The sequence below is a fragment of the Dicentrarchus labrax genome, unplaced genomic scaffold (assembly GCF_905237075.1).
Source record: "Dicentrarchus labrax unplaced genomic scaffold, dlabrax2021, whole genome shotgun sequence".
NCBI lineage: Eukaryota > Metazoa > Chordata > Actinopteri > Moronidae > Dicentrarchus > Dicentrarchus labrax.
In genome coordinates this window covers 3,886,837-3,903,563 of record NW_026136710.1, presented here as the reverse complement: position 1 = coordinate 3,903,563, position 16,727 = coordinate 3,886,837, and the positions used below count along the sequence as shown (strand labels likewise).

At 39.9% G+C, this 16,727-nt stretch overlaps 1 protein-coding gene across 2 annotated transcripts in view; it reads left to right on the top strand.

Moving 5' to 3' along the window:
• ap3b1a (adaptor related protein complex 3 subunit beta 1a) overlaps window positions 1-16,727 on the top strand; it is a 57,462-nt gene that overhangs the window by 21,423 nt on the left and 19,312 nt on the right. For both annotated transcript variants that reach the window (XM_051412864.1, XM_051412863.1), the window contains exons 12-22: window positions 253-315; window positions 429-561; window positions 685-794; window positions 919-1,095; window positions 2,284-2,470; window positions 3,783-3,913; window positions 5,839-5,977; window positions 6,523-6,700; window positions 9,606-9,762; window positions 12,018-12,066; window positions 13,244-13,347. In XM_051412864.1, the coding sequence (XP_051268824.1) occupies window positions 253-315; window positions 429-561; window positions 685-794; window positions 919-1,095; window positions 2,284-2,470; window positions 3,783-3,913; window positions 5,839-5,977; window positions 6,523-6,700; window positions 9,606-9,762; window positions 12,018-12,066; window positions 13,244-13,347 (1,428 nt within the window). The remainder of the gene's footprint in view (window positions 1-252; window positions 316-428; window positions 562-684; window positions 795-918; window positions 1,096-2,283; window positions 2,471-3,782; window positions 3,914-5,838; window positions 5,978-6,522; window positions 6,701-9,605; window positions 9,763-12,017; window positions 12,067-13,243; window positions 13,348-16,727) is intronic.

Sequence of the window (16,727 nt, the reverse complement as noted above, 5' to 3'; positions counted from 1 at the left end):
ACGTCCACTAAAAGTGCTTGTTTTTGTCGCTGACAGGCTCAGATTGTTTATTCTATTTAGAGTGAAGTCATTCTCAGCTCAGGACTCCACTAAAATTTCTCAGTTTTGGTCACAGGTGTATAAAAGGTGATTTAATGCATAACCAGAGGCTTTAAAATTGTGTCTGAACACCATTTCACAAGCTTAAGATCTTATTGACCATTAATTGAGCCCACACTTCAACCAACCAACTTCTCCCTTTTCTTTTTGTAGTTGGAGATCCTGACCAACCTGGCCAATGAAGCCAACATCTCCACTATTCTGAGGGAATTTCAGGTTTGTGTTTTATTTCTCTACATCAACAGTCAAGGATTAGTATCTACTTTGAGATTACACTCCCTGGTGTCAGTTTCTTCTCTTCACTGTCCTTGTCTTGTACTTTTTTTCAGACCTATGTGAAGAGTCAGGACAAGGCATTTGCGGCAGCCACCATTCAGGCCATCGGCAGGTGTGCCACCAACATCTCTGAGGTGACAGACACATGTCTCAACGGTCTGGTGCTGCTGCTTTCCAACAGAGACGGTAAAATCATTGACTCCAGATACTTGCAGTGACCTCTTGTCGTACGCTGTTAACCTTCCTCAGTACATTAATGCGCTGCTGTGACCGTCCGGTTTAATATCACTTGCTGTATTGTCTTTGCAGAGACTGTGGTGGCTGAGAGCGTGGTGGTGATCAAGAAGTTGCTTCAGACTCAGCCCACCCAGCACAGTGAGATCATCAAACACATGGCCAAACTCTTCGACAACATCACTGTAAGATTCGTCATTGTATTATTTGCACTGTTGATCCTTTGTCTAAAGTTAAACGATTAACCAGGAACAAAGTGTCTGCACTGACTAACTATCGCTCTTTCTCTCTGATTTGTCAAACTTGCAGGTCCCCATGGCTCGAGCCAGCATCCTGTGGCTGATGGGAGAGTACTGTGAGAGGGTGCCAAAAATTGCACCTGATGTTCTCCGTAAGATGGCAAAGACTTTCACGGCAGAGGAGGACATTGTGAAGCTCCAGATTGTCAACCTAGCAGCCAAACTCTACCTGACCAACTCCAAGCAGGTACAAAACAGAATAAATCCGAACCAAGAGACATTTATTTAGTTTACTAAAAATATGGAGCAAATATGGTGCTGGATTAACGCTACTGATTTCTGAAATTGGCATGTACGTAAGTAAGTATTAAAAAAGAGATATATCAGATTCCTGTTATCTAAATGTGCACCCATAAATTATTCTTTTAAGTGTTTTATTTCACAAGACACAGCTTTGTCTTGCAGTAATTGAACTCTGGGCTCAGTTTAAATATAGAGCTTTAAATACAGAGACGGCTTTAACGTAATGGAGCATCTCCTAGCACAGCTTGGTGTCTACAGGCCCATTCAGTTAGATGGGGTGATTTTGGACTCAGAGCTGGGTTTATGAGCCCAGACGCTGCCTCCTCAAACGAGCACATCATTACACCTCTTGCTCCTCATAATGTCTCAGGGAGGGTGGAGAAGGAGAGAGGGAGAGACAAAGGCAATGTAGAAAAGGATTTGGGTTATAATGCTTGCTTCATGGCAGCAGTAATTTAGTTTTTGCCTAAATAAAATGTGAGTGCAAGTGTTCTTTCTCCCTGTTTTGCGTCAGAGGACGCTGGAGGACAATGTTGAAGGAGATACCTGCTGATTAGTCGTTAAGGAGCAGTCGTAAATGGCAATTCTTACTCTGTTTAGTGGCTTGTACGTGAAGACTGTGGCTATAGTTCCAGTTCTCTTTCTTGCCAAATATTTAGCTGAGAAGATTGATGCCACTTTTATGTATCTGAGTTGAAGCCAGATGGCAGTTGGCTTAGCTTAGCATAAAGACTGAAAACAGGCAGGCTAAAGCTCTATAATTAAGATCTTGTTCGTTTAATCAGAACAAGCAGTAATGTAAAAATGTGGTTTCACAAGAGAATTATGTGCTTTAGCTTCTGTATTTGTTGGCAAACAGCGACCGGAGACATTGACTTCCAGGAATTACAAGATTCCAGCTCTATACTTGGCATACAGACATGAGAGTTGTAAAGATCGTCTCTGCCAGAAAACAAATCATTGTTTGTAGTGTATTTCCTAAAATGTTGATCTTTTCCTTTTGCTTGTAAATCAGTTTGTTCTTTTAAACATCCTTCACACCACCAGCCATTACTCCAAAATTGCTTCATCCTAATTGCCTGTTGTCCTACATGTCATCTTACTTCCGTCTTCCAATCTCCTCACGCCCCAGACCAAGCTGCTGACCCAGTACATCCTGAACCTCGGCAAATACGACCAGAACTACGATATCCGAGACCGAACGCGCTTCATAAGACAGCTGATAGTGCCCAACGAGAAGAGCGGCGCCCTCAACAAGTATGCTCGACGCATCTTGCTGGCCCCCAAACCAGCCCCTGTGCTCGAGTCTGCCTTCAAAGGTACTTCATACATTTGTAATATCAACCCATTATCCTTATTTTGAAACATATTAAATCCTCTAACAAGGTTGAAAGTTTTAAATACCATTCCTCGCTGGTAATTCGTCTATTTCTCGTCCAGTGGTTTCTATTTCAAGAAGTATGCAAAGTTGATTCAGGCAGTGGTTTTATTATTCTGGTGTGTCTGTCTCTCTGAAGGGCAGTTAGGTCAGACCCCTTTACCTTGGACTAATGAGATGGGTAAATAATTGAGCTAATGCTAACCTTTTTCAGACACTCGGAGGGAGAAAAAAAATCTCTCTCATTTAGCTGTCTCTTCTCTCTCTTTCTCTCTCTCTCTCTTCTCTCTCTCTCTCTCTCTCTCTCTCTCTCTCTCTCCCCTCCTTGACAAAAGGGACAGAAACTGCCTCTTACAACATTAAAATTCAGAGGCAGTTTGCACCTACTGGATGTTTATGGAAAGCGTTAACCAGCCCTGTCATTCTTAATATTCACAAGTGAAGTCTTTTTTTCTCTCTCTTTTTTTTTTTTTTGTTAGTAAAGCACAGTTTTTAGAGCATACCTCCCAAGGCACAGACTCTGATTATCTTCTAGTGTGAGAGAGAAGAGTGAACGTGTGCACACAAAAACAGAGAGCTGGTATTAAAAGGCATGTGTGGGGTGTGGATGCCTTGGTCTTATGTTAAAGGTTTCTATATGTATACAGCGGGATTTAGCCACCAGCTCCCTCCATTAAGGACAGACTGAGATGACTTTGAACCATCCTTTATCTGCCAGACCCACCCAACTCATTAAACTTCCTTTTATTTTTGCTATCTTTTATTTTATTTACCATTACTTTAAAATGACCTCCCCCTTTCCAGTGGTGGAGAAAGTATTTACATCATTTACCTTAGTAAAAGTATTACTACTACACTGTAAAAATACTCTGTTACAAGTCCTTCATTGAGTATAATCAGGAAAATGTACCTATAGCATTAAAAGTACTGGGTGTAATGTTTGCTGTCTACTATTATATATTGTATTATTAGATTATTGTTACTCATTTATTAATATTAAAGCAGGATTTTACTGCTGTAGTTGGTTGAGTAGGAGCTCGGACTGCCACTAATGATTGTTTTCATTATGGATTCATCTGCTGATTATATGACATTATATTATTTTGTATGCACAAAATCTTAATTTGTAACGTAACTAAAGTTAAAATGCAGTGGAGAAGTAGAAATAGAAAGAACTTCTTGTGTTTCATTCATATTTGTGTTCTTTTTCCTCCCCACGTTTTTTTAAAATTGATCTTTTTCTCTACTTTCAGATCGAGACCGTTTCCAACTGGGCACGCTCTCCCACAGCATCAACTCTAAAGCTACTGGATACCAGGAGCTCTCAGACTGGCCAGCTGTTGCTCCTGACCAGTCTGTGAGGAACGTGGAGGTCATTGAGCCAGTAAGGAATCCATCTTCCTCGCACACGCCTTATCATAGTTTTACCTCATACCTGTCTAACTGTCAGTTTTATCATCAGAATGAGACATCTGTCTTTCTGTAAACATTAATGAGGCGACGCTGTGGTTTCCTACTGTTTGGTGTGGTATTTTCTAAATACTTTGTTAGACTGTAGTGGTGTGAAATACATCATCATTCACTATCATGGTTTATAGAGCTGCAACGATTAGATGATTTGTTGATTAATCGATCGCTAGAAAGATAATCGGCAACGTTTTTGATAAGCTTTTAATCCTTTAAGCCTTTTTTTAAGCAAAAATGTCAAAAAAATGATCTGCATTTTCACTTTCAAACTGCAATTTGGTGACATTTTATTGACCAAACCTAATCAATCAGTAGAGAAAATGATTGGGAGTATATAATAATCGTTCATCAATCAATTATAAAGTGCAGTTGATGTCAGGAACCTCTCATTAGGCTGCTATTTCTTTTAGATGTTTTATATTACAGAGAATAACTTTTACTGAGCGTATTTTTAACGATTTAAAGAGCAAAGTAAGTTGAAAATAAAACATTAGCATCCCACACTAACCAAACAAAGTGCCAGGTTGACAATGATGAGCAGTATTTATCTGTCTTTTATTGAGGGCATTGACAATTATCCAGGATGTCTCTTCTCTAAATATAAAGTCCAACAGACCAGCGATTGAAAAGCTCAGAGAAGAGACACACGACTGTTAGCTTACTGAACCCAATTTCTGCAGAAAAATGCAGAATGGCCAAAATAAATTGACTCTGAATCAACTCAATTACACCATAGTTTAACACTTCTGATGTACTAGAGTTGAAAAGCAAGGCAGGTCTAATTGTATAGCACCTTTCAAGAAGAAGTGATTTACATAAGACATTAAAAACTGGCAATTCTCTTTATTTTACTTATTGAAAACCAAATTGATCCTTCTAACAAATATTTCTGTGTCTGCCTTATAATATATCTTATTCCGTTGTGCCATACAGTTTTTGGGTAACGTTTGCTAAAGACATGAGAGTCCAGCTGTTTTAGGAAATTGATCTGTATATATGAGACCTATTTTTAAAGATTTCCTCCTTCAGTAGGCACCAGTGGACTCTCAGTCTTAAAGTAATGAGAGACAGACAAACACGTTGTTGGTTTCAGTCTTTTTATAGAATTTGTTGACAGTAAGAAAAATAAAGAATAACAGCAGCCTGATACCTTATGACAAGTGTAAAAGTAAAAATAAAAATAATGATTACAGTAGAGTGCAAAATAAGAATGAATAACCCCTGTATTTAATTTGATAAGCGGCAGTGTTGATCATAAATGTTTTAAGCCTTGATTTAAAAGAAAAGAGAGTTGGAGCTGTTTGAAAAAGACATTTATTGTCCTCCAACATTAACATTGGTGGGATACTTCAGTTTGTGCTGGAGACATTAACATTCAGCTCAAAGATGGGAACTTTTTGTGCCTCGTTATAAGTTAAAGAACAAACATTTAAGGTCCTTGTTTTCTGGTGAGGGATGTTATTGATCCTGTTTTTAGTCTGAGCACCAGCTCAAGCTTTATTATTGTTATTTTGTGGCAGCTAATGGAGATCCTAATCAAACAATAAACAACAATAAAGCTAAACACAAGCGGCCATTTCAACAAACTTTATTCCTCATTTTGAAAATAATGCAGATTTAACAGAAAAGATAGTAACAACTAAATGCCAGCAAATGATTGAATTGATTATGGTTTTGGTTAATTGGCTAATTTCATTGTATATTAAAGTGATTGAGAGGTATACAGTATTCCCTTTCACAGACTGTTAATAGCTACATGCTAACTCTTTACTTTGTGTGAATAGTCGGCTCTGTACGTATATTTTTATGAAAATGTTGTCCACCTCCACCGTGTCCCTATAGGTGAAAGAGTGGGCACCGTTAGTTGGGAAGACCAAGAAATCCAAATCTGATGACAAGTTCTACTCGGACGATGAAGAGGAGAAAGAAGAAGAAGGCTCTGCGAGCAGTGGCAATGAAGACAGCAGCAGCAGCAGTGAAGGTTTGTTTCTGTCTGTGTTTGAAGATGTGATTTTAATGTGTTAGCAGTAGGAAATATTGGTTTGGCGTTAGGAGTGACTTCCAGTAAAGTCCAGTGTGTCAGATTTATGTGGCTCTGCTTACAGAACATGGCAATAATTTGTTTTCATTAGTGTATAATCACCTGAAAATAAGAATTATTGTCATTTGTTACCTTAGAATGAGCCGTTTTTACATAGAGAGAGTCCGTTTGGAAGGCTAGCTTTATTCAATTGTCTGCAATTATCTGCAATTTCATCTTTAGATGCCACTAAATCCTACACACTAGAGCAGGATTACACGCACGCCTGTGAATCTGTGGTGTGTTTGAGGGCAATTTTAATCATTGGCGGGAATGGCAGACTAGAGGTAATTACAGAACATGAATACATTGATTGGCTTTTGCTGAAAAAATACTGATCATAGAAGTAATCAAAAATAAGGTAGGATTTCATGGAAATGTACGGGTTATAACTTTAATTGACCGGGCGTGTTTTTGTTAATCCTACTGTATGTGTGTCTGTACAGAGTCAGACAGTGAGAGTGAGGAGGAAAGCAGTGAGGAGTCAGAAAAGACCTCCACCGATTCTGGAAAGAGTTCCAGTGGATCTGAAAACAGCTCCAGTGAATCTGAATCGGAACAAAAAAAGAAGAAAAAGACCAAGAAGGCACCGCAGAAGAAAAGCAAACCAACTGCTGCTGACAGGTACAGTGAAACCCCCCCGTCTGCGAGACTCTGAAAGCATCATCTTTCTTCCCTGTGAATTAGGTGTGTCCAGATGTTACCTGTTTCCTTCTCTTTTTCTCTTACTCGCTCGGCTAATTAGACAGGTGTGTGTTTGTGAGAGGCTCCAGAGTCGTAGTCGACAACAAATGTGATCAGTGCCTTGCTGCATCAATAAGCCCAAACTCCCATCTGTTCACAACTTCAGCCATTTCTATCATCTATATGACAACCCACCTGCTGGATGATACTTCCTTCTGTTCAGTGTGAACTTTTCTTCACTAAAGCCACAAACGTTTTGCGCTTCATCCAGCCAGGAAACATCTGAAATTGTATGCCAATTTTTATTGTTTTTTGATATTTGCTGGATCTTTGCATGGACAAAGAAGTTTTGGAGTCACAGTGAGATATTTTAAAAAGACGAAACACACCTCAAAACAAGATGTGAGCTATCAGAAATAGTTATAAAAACTAGAGTGAAAAATAATTAGATGCGCACTCTTCTAAATGTAGAAAAGATTAGGTTTATTCCAACATATTTTGACTCATGCCTTCATTATTTCTGAGTACAATTCTCTTGAACAATTCTCCGCCTCCAAGCTGGAGCCTCTGCTGCTATTTATGTTTGTCTTTCATTTGTTTCCTGGGTTTGATTTTCTGACAAATGTGGCAAGTGGCAGTAAATGCAGCACCGTTTAGCAACACAAATGATGGAATTTCACACCGCTGCATGGACACAGTGTCCAATTCATGAATATTAAGTGAATAATAATGATAATAATAACGGTGGAAACCTCAGATCCATAATAAATCTAATCTAAGTGCTGATTTCAAAAAGCCAAAACAAAAATGTTCTCTTCAGGCATGAAGGCAATACACAGATTTGGTTGTGTAGATATTGCCCAAATATGTTTTTTAGTTAGTTATATAGCGTATATAGCTATTTTCTAGTCACCATAGATCGGCCTTGTGTGCGCCCACAGTATGACCACTGCCTGTTGATCTTAATCTATTGATACTGACAGACAAGACCTCTATTTCTAGTTATTGAAGAAATAATATTAGTCTAAACAATAGGTGTGGAAGCAGCCACAGTGCACACATCTTAGTCTGTCTTAAATTAGTATTATAGAAGAAATCATCCAAAACTATTCTAATTCTAAATATTGAATCTAAGGCAACACAGAATAAGATACATTTTGAAAATAGATGTGGTCTACACAGTCCTAATAAAGGGTTTTAATTCATTTAGTCTCTGATTATTTTTTTATAAACACTGAAACAAACAAAAGAGTTTTAGGGCTAGATAAATACTAGATACTAGTATCGCACTAGTGTCCTTGTTTTGAGTCTCATCCTTTTTGGATCATATTTGGCATATTGTGTTTACATTGACAATAACAGACCTAATTATTCATATCCCTGTATTTCTTTATCATAACAGTATTCAGGTTTCTGTTCGTCCGCATGCATGTGTGTCTTGATTTCCAGAAGCCTGCATCAGACGTTTACATGCCAAAGTATCCTGGTTTCTATCGGAGTAGCATATCCAGCTTTCTGAAACCAGGATATGACATTTACATACACAAAACATACCCAGAATACTCAAAAAAAATGTAAACATACTCAACGTGAGTCCTTTGGGAGATGGAAAACAGAAAACCAAATATAAGTCAACAGATTCTCAGGCCAAATTCATGTTTTCAGAGAGGAGAGAGAAAAAAAATTACCTCATACCAATTTAGGATGGAGATAACAGTATAATCTGTGAGCCATACACACCTACTGTACTGTGTATACACCTTCTCTCTCTATCTCTCTCCATCTCACAGACACACACACACCCACACACACACACACACACACACACACACACACACACACACACACACACACACACACACATCAGGCTGGCAGAGCTGCTAGAATACCGTTAGTGTGAGTTCCATTAACAAGCTAATCAAGGAGAATTTTCCTCCAGTAGCGTAACCCACATTTACATGGCTAATGGATAATGACTTTTGATTGGTCATTTAGCAGCCTGGTGTTACCAATGAATGAGATTTGAGTCATTACTACTGAATATGCTCACGTACACTCTCTTACACACTGGCAAATTTAGTTTCTTATGCACTCTACTTCATTTCCTCACGGACACACAAACTCACACAGAATGTACCTGATTTTGTGTGTGACAGGCCGGCGGCTGACCCTGTTCTCTCCATTAGAGAGTATAATTAGAGCAACTCACCCCAGTGCTCAAACACACACAAACACGCACACACACACGTACACACAGTAATTAGAGCAGCTCACCCCAGTGCTTCCACAACAAACACAGCATAATGCCCTCATTATGGCCCAGTCATTTCAGGCAGGGCCTAATCAGGCCCACAGTGATTTATATCACTTTTTCCTGTTCGCAGCAAATGAAATCTGTAGGCCAAATTAATACTGGCTTTTCATCATCGCCCAAGTTAAAAAGCCAGTTACCGTCACAATTCCCCTCATTAATTTAACGGCTGAAAATCCCAGGCAGGCGGAGTAAACACTCATTATCGGGACAAATTGAAGAGGGACAGAGCAAGTGAAAGAGAGAGGAGAAAGATGGAAAAAATCTTTTTGAGTGAATTAACTTCGCAAACAAAAACAGATTGATCGTTGCTGTTCTGACGGGGCAAAGCTCAAGATTTCAGTTTGGATGGAAAAAGATGGAGACTATTTGTTGGAATAATATAGATGGAAGCTGTGTGTGCTTTTTATGTAAATGTTGTGGTAATGTTTCACAAACAAAGTAAACAGCCAGTGCTCTTCTATTTCTCTTTTATTCTATTACTTGTATTCATACCATGTCTGAGGCACATTTTGCTGTTCTTGTGTGTTTCAGTGACTCAGATGAAAACGGTAATGGACCTGTAGCCCAGGCCAGCAGCTCGTCACCTGAGAGCTCCTCCGGCTCAGAGACAGACTCTGAGGACGACTCCGATTCAGACTCCCTCGCAGCACAGAAGAAGAAGAAGAGTGACGCGAAGTCCAAACCCAAGGTGACATTATGATTTATTTGGGTCCAGGAAGTTAATTTTGAATCTAGGATGAACAAATGGTTAAACTGAGTAGCAGAACAATTTCTTAGTTTGAGAATGCACACACAGTAAAAACAAAGCACAGCTCCTCCAACATTTTTGGTTTATTCACAAAGTTTTTCCTTCCTTCTTGCCTTCTTCAGCATAGTTTCTGAGATTGTTTCCAGTCTATTTATGAAACATAAGACCTAACCTTTCTTACTTCAATGAAAAAAATCTAGCACGTCTCATTTTCTGTTATAAAAATAACATGTTTATAGGATAGTGTAGGCTTGGTATACACCCCAGGAGAGTAAAGCATACTAATGCAAAACACTTTATAATCATAAATGTTAGACAGATGTTATATTCCTATGAAAAGAATAGGAAGCAGGATTGTAGAGTAAGTGATATATAGCACAGAGTTTAGATGGCATTCCCTCTTTGTGATTGTTTCTCCTGATTTAAATTGTTATTATTTGCTTCTGGGTCATCTAGATGTCCCTATACGTATGTATGTATGCAAAATATACAGTTAGCTCAAAACTTGAATTACATAAGTCTACCTTATGCCATATAGATTTGATGGTCAATGGCTTGATTTTCTGTATTTTAAGACACCAAAAGTACAGTTGCTGTGGTCAAACATTTCATTTCATAACAAAATTACAGGTTAAAGTATTCTCTTCCAAGCTTGGCAAATAAAATCTGCTACAAAAAAGGTTCTTTATAATCATCGAGCCAAAAAAGAAATCAGCACAAATGGACATTTTACTGAAAAACACATCCCTTACAAGACTGCAAAACAACAGAGTGAACCTCAATCTCTATTTTACCTCGCTCACACAACAGACAAAGTCTGCCATATAGATGTTGAAAGACTGGTCTCCTTTGATGAGATATCTTTGAAGAAAATGTTGGAGTGAATTTGAACTAATATATAAAAAGCTAAAGACATTAAAAATAGACAGCTGACAATTTATATAGATCTTCGTAGCCGTGGCAACACACTGCATGCAATTCTAGTTCATTATCTGGTACTAAACACAACTGATTTTGATTTGGAACTGTTATCAAACATTTAGTAGTGTAGTACTCACCTAGAGCTTCTACATTTGTCATAATATAATGTCTGGTTTCAGCTCAGTTTCAATCTGAATCAAATACTCATCCCTTATCTAAGATATTCTACAATATATCAGGTTTAAATTGGTGTAGAATATATGATATTATTGTAAACAAGATAATGCAGAAACACTGTGTTCTCCCAGAGAGTCGTCGTTCCCCAGGTACACATGTGACGAGAGCGTCCAATTGCTATTGTGGGATTATAATTTTGCTCCTCTGTTATCAGCTTTATTTTTTTCTTTCATTCGTCCCCTTTGCAGCCCTCACCGTCTTTTTCTTACCTGTTATGCTCATCACATTATTTCACCCTCCCTTTCCTTTTCTGCACTATGAAATTCTCATTTCATACAGTTTGTCATTTGGACATGGCCTATGAATTATGCATCTGTCTCTCTCCCTCTTTTTCCACACACCTCTCTCTCTCTCTCTCTCTCTCTCTCTCTCTCTCTCTCTCTGTCTCTCTCTCTCTCACTCTCTTGCTCTTCCAGACCGCCATTTACTAACAAGGTTTCCTCCGTCTCTATTACTGCCACCAAGCGTCAGTCAGAGAAGATCTGATAAGATACGGCCTCTAACTTTATTGTTTGTTTTCACTCTCATCCTCACTCCCTCCTCTGTCCCGTTGTTCTGTTTTTTGTTTTTTTATTTCATTCCCGTCTGCTCAGCCTGGAGTATGCAGAGTGGAATTTTATGGTTCTTTATGTGACGTGAATGGAGCCGTGGTTGGTTAGGAGGGTGTGGAGAAAGGGTGATAAAAGCGCTCGTATGTTTAAATGCGTTTTTATTGGGTCTGTTGTGGTGCGAGCTGGAGGCGTGTGTTGTAATTCCCACAAGTCAACACCTGACAAGCCGGCCTCAGTCGCACGAGGTGGCGTGTATCGGTTGTGACACGACACTGTGCATGACTGGTCATTGAAAATTCCAGACATGTTACATATAAATGCAGAGTATCTGTTTTTGGGATGAATGTGTGGCGTCTTGAGAGACACTGTCAGCAGAATTGAAACATTTTATCCTCTGAATAACACAACGCACAATATCAGTACTTTTGCTTTGAGTTGTCGTTTTTCTGTGTTGCTCATCGTCATGTTGCTGTGTTTGTTTTTCAGGTGGAAGTGAAGTCCAAGAAGGAAGTCTCCTTACTGGATCTAGATGACTGTGAGTTCATCTGCACTTCCTCTCAGCTGTTTTAGTCTATTTTATTTCGTTTTTGTTTGTTTTACGGCCCCGCAAATTCTTTGGGCTTACATTTGTCAGGTGGCCTTATCCAGTGTTGTTCTCTGTCTGCTGGATGTCTAAATAGTCCATTTACAACTCAAATAAATAACAGGTAGATAATATAATAAGCTTAATTTCAATGAAAGAAAAACCAAGAGGTTGTAAGGCAGAAATAATAGCAGCAGTACTTTAATTCAGCCAGACCATCAATTAAATCTCACGTCTCGTAGTGCAACGTAGAAACATCCATTTCCGTATAAGAATTATGTTTTACTAAATAAGTTTTACAGTAACATAAGTTGCTGTAACTCTGTTAGCACTTGGTAAAAATGGGGAAGAATTACATCTTCTCGTCTCCGAGAAAATCCTGAAACAGTTTAATGAGTCACTTTTATTCTTAAATGAATTCAAATAACACTTAAACAAACTAAATGTATTGACATCATACCGTCCTGCATCTTCCATGCCTGTTCAACTACGATAGACAAACATGGCCCCCAGGAAGAGCGCTGTGCTTTGAATCCAATTTGATATAGTGGCCAAACCGTGTAATGACAGCAATGGCAATGTCATGCTGATGCACGCCGGCCTAAAATAACTTTTTTCCATAAGCTGACATTGTGAAAGAAGTGGCTGTAAAATGAGGGATGCATTTTTTTATTTCACTATCAGAATTAGATCCATTCAGTCCAATATCATTTGGAAAGTCTAGAAGAGCGTCACGATTGAATCATTTAATCTCCATTCAAGTTAGCGGAGGGCTACACCGGATGTTAGCGGCTCGACCGCCCCATCAGTCTCCAGTGCGCAACTTCCATAGGAATGAACGGAGCCCCGCCTCCAACGCTGTATCCCGTTCTCTTTATACATCCTTTGTTGTAACGTGATTATATGTCAGTTGATGTGTATTTTTTCCAAAGCCCCCAAGTGGCCAGGAAAGCAATTACCGGTATTACAGCTTTAAAGCTACTGTGTGTACAATTTGAACCTTCTCGTCTTCTGCGCCCCCCAGTGGTAGTATCAAAAAAGACACTGTGATAGACCGCATTGGCTGCCGCTACTCCACAGTGGCGTTAACAACAGACGTTAAAGTGCGTGTTTTCTTTGCTTCTTTCAGTTTCTCCTGCACCCACAAACGCTCCAAAGTCTTCGTTCCTCTCTTCGAGCCTGCTGTCCGACCTAGAGGGCCTTTCTCTCTCCAACATCTCCTCCACCATGCAGGTTAGTGTACTTGTGTGTGTGTGTGTGTCTGCATTAGAAACACACAGGGATGACATTTCCTCTATCAACGTGTGTTGAGAGTCAATCGTTCCTCTCTGTCTGACACTGACAGAACAGCAGAGTAGCATATGAGATGGTGAAATGAGCCTCTCTCCCTGGTGGAACATTTCTGCCTCAGACGCCAACTATTGACCTTTTCTGCCTTCTTATATTTATAGCCAGTCAGGACAGTACAACTGCTCTCCCTGTTTCCTGTATCTCTTATAGTCTGTCTTTCTCACCCTCGCTGTCTTTTGCTCTTCCACACCCTTGAACTCTATTTCTGTGTCTCATCTATAAGTCCGCCCACTCTGTTTCTCTCCCCCTCTCTCCCTCTTATCTCTCTCCTCCTCTCTGTCACCTTCCATCTCTCTCTGTCAGATGTTGTGTCCCTCGTGTCTCGGTGTTGTGTATATCTGATGGTTGACCTTTCCTAGTGTGACGGCTCCTTTCTCTCCCCAGTATGTGAGCGGCTCTGCACGTCTGTGTATTTTCTATCCTGTCTTCCCCCCGGGAGGAAAATGTCCAGACCATTCTTTCTGCTGTTGCTGTGTCTATTTTGTGTCTCACGGCCAGGTCTGTGGTGGTCTGCAGTTTGAAGATTTTAAATCAGAATATTGATGGCGTCAATCTTTGTTTTTAATGTTCAGGATTCACTCAGGTGTTTGTCGTTTACTTTCATTATGGAATTGACATGAATTAGATTTTATTTGAGGGTTTTGTTGTAAATAAGTTACTCATAATTATAAATGATCAATCAGTGGATAATTATTTAGTTTTAGTTAATAATTAAGATGTCCGAATTATGCCCATCACAAGCTCCCAAAGGTTTTGTCTTCAAATTGTTTGCTGCAGAACTAAATCTAAATTCACTTGTACAATATTCAGCAAGAGGAGATTACCGATACCAGTATAGGATGCTAGTTTTGACTGTGCTCATCTACTCCTAATAGTAATCATGAAACTACTCCGATGCCACTTTACGGCAGCGTGACGTTAACGTCTTGTTAGTGGAGCAGGAAGGCGAAGGAGAAGCAATGTCAGCAAATCGGAGATATTTTAAGATAAACGATGATGACAAAAGTAGAGCAAACTATGTTCAGCTAAACTTTCGAGAGGAGTGGTGACAAATAGCTGTAATAGTTCGGACTGTAATAGTATTACTCATGTCTGTACTCGGTATCTGCAAATACACAAATATAAATACTTGTACTTAACCTGACAAGTGTGTGTAGGGATAGGGTACATATAAGGCTACAGTCAATTCAGTCCCTCCACCATTTTGCAGTCTTTTTGGGGGATTGTCGCTCCTAAAAAATTACGATGCATGTTATTTTTAGGCATTTTTATGTGTTAAAGTTGTGGTATTGGACAAAATTGAAGGTTGTGCAGAATTAGCTAAGCTTAACATTAAGAAACAGGTAGCCTTACTTTGTACACCAAAATCTGTCTAAATGAACCTCTAAATTATAAGAGTTTCAGGCAAAGCATGAAAGTATGAAGGTGTAAAGACTTGTTAAAAAGTCTAAATGAAAGTATAGCCTGGTGGGTAAAGTCATGTGCTGCTTCAAAAGTAATTTCTCTAAGTCTGTATTAACCTTTTTATGGTAAACAGTTTGTTTGCCTACATGTAAACAAATGTGTGCACGCTGCAGCTGAATGTCTTTTCAGCAGCTGTCTGAACGGCCTCCACGCTGTCCCAGCGCTGCTGTTGTGCTAAGCTCTTTGTGGTGAGTTGCTCTATATTCTGAGTCTGCCCGCCTGTCAGTCAGTATGATTGACAGCTGCTCTCAGGACAGCGTTTATGCAGCGCGAGGCTTGTTAGTCACTCTCTCCTCCTCAGGTGAAGGCCATGGAGTAATAGAGAATCGAAATGCAGATTAGAACAGGGAACTTTTTGCACATCAACATCTGATTTAGAGTCAATTCTATGCATAAATACATGATGGGCATCGGGATTCATAGACAAGGGTAAATAACCTCACCTTTATTCACACACGCCCCTCCCCGTGCATGCACACACTTACATATCAGCTCACACACACACTCTCACACACACACACACACTGGCCCCAGTGTCATTTCTATTTCTCAGCAATCTGCCCACAGAGGCAGCGAGTCTGTCTCAGCTGAGCGCTCGGGCCCTTTTAGAGAATTACTGCATGGTTATCAAAGGCATTTAGATTAACCCTGGTCACTGTCTTTGACCCACCTCCTCTTCTGTCTCCTCCTCCTCTCCCCAGTTTCTGCATGCTACCGCTCTCTCTAATAACATTTTGACATTAGGATCTCTCACAAATGCCTCTTAAATCCCCCCCACCACCCCACCCCACCCCAAACCTCTTCCGACCGCTGTCCGTGTGTGCGGCGGGGTGGCTGAGGCTGATAACTTTTCATTCATAATTAGCAGTCAGCGAATGGGGCTGCGTTGGGGGGAAATTGAACTGTCAGCGGCGGGGCGCAGGGCGTTTGACCCCATCACGCCCAGAGGGGGCCATCATAATTTGTTCATTTGGTGTCCATCAGGCGGGCGCCAGCTCGCCCCCTCCTCCTCCCCCGTCTCCTTCCTCACCCCTCTGACCTCCCCGTAGTGGGCGCTCTGGGTTCACGTCTAATTATGAATCAGCAGAAGGACCCCGAGCGCCACGAATATAGCAGCCCCTGCCCTCCAAACCTCCTGCTGCCACTCAAACTGCGGAGATTGCCTCTTAAATAGGAATAAATGCCCACACAGAAATAGCCAGTCAGTGCAGTGGCCTACGCAGCAAGTGGATCGTTTGGGAAATGTTTGTGTTTTAATGCAGCTGTTGTAGCATTTCTATTCCTATTAGTTTGTTTTAGTCACCGTGTGAGGTGAACTGAATGAAAGTGCTATGGTATTATGCAGCGTGTTTCTTCTTTCTTACTTTACTCAAGTAATTAGCAACTAGTTATTGAGTCCTTAAAATATTCTTTCTTAAAATAATACAAGAAAAAAGTCTACCAGTCAAGTTAGAGTATTTCAGCTGTTTTTTTCCATGTTCTGTCACCAGTGATATTGTTTATGCAAAATAAATGCTCTCCATTGGTAGTGATCTATGAGAGTAACGAGGATAACTAATCCCTTGTGATTTATAAGCTAATGTCTTTGATGTATTTGGTAACGTGTTGATTATTTCTGTAATTTCTTGTTTTCATTCCTGTCTGCATTTGATTCTGTTCAGAGCTAAAACGATTGATCGATCAGAGAATTATTAGAAACTGTATCTGCAACATTTAGATTTTTAAGTCATTTTTTAAGCAAATAGGCTAAAAACGATTAGTTGATTAACTGAAGGTAATCAGCAGATTGATCCCTGATG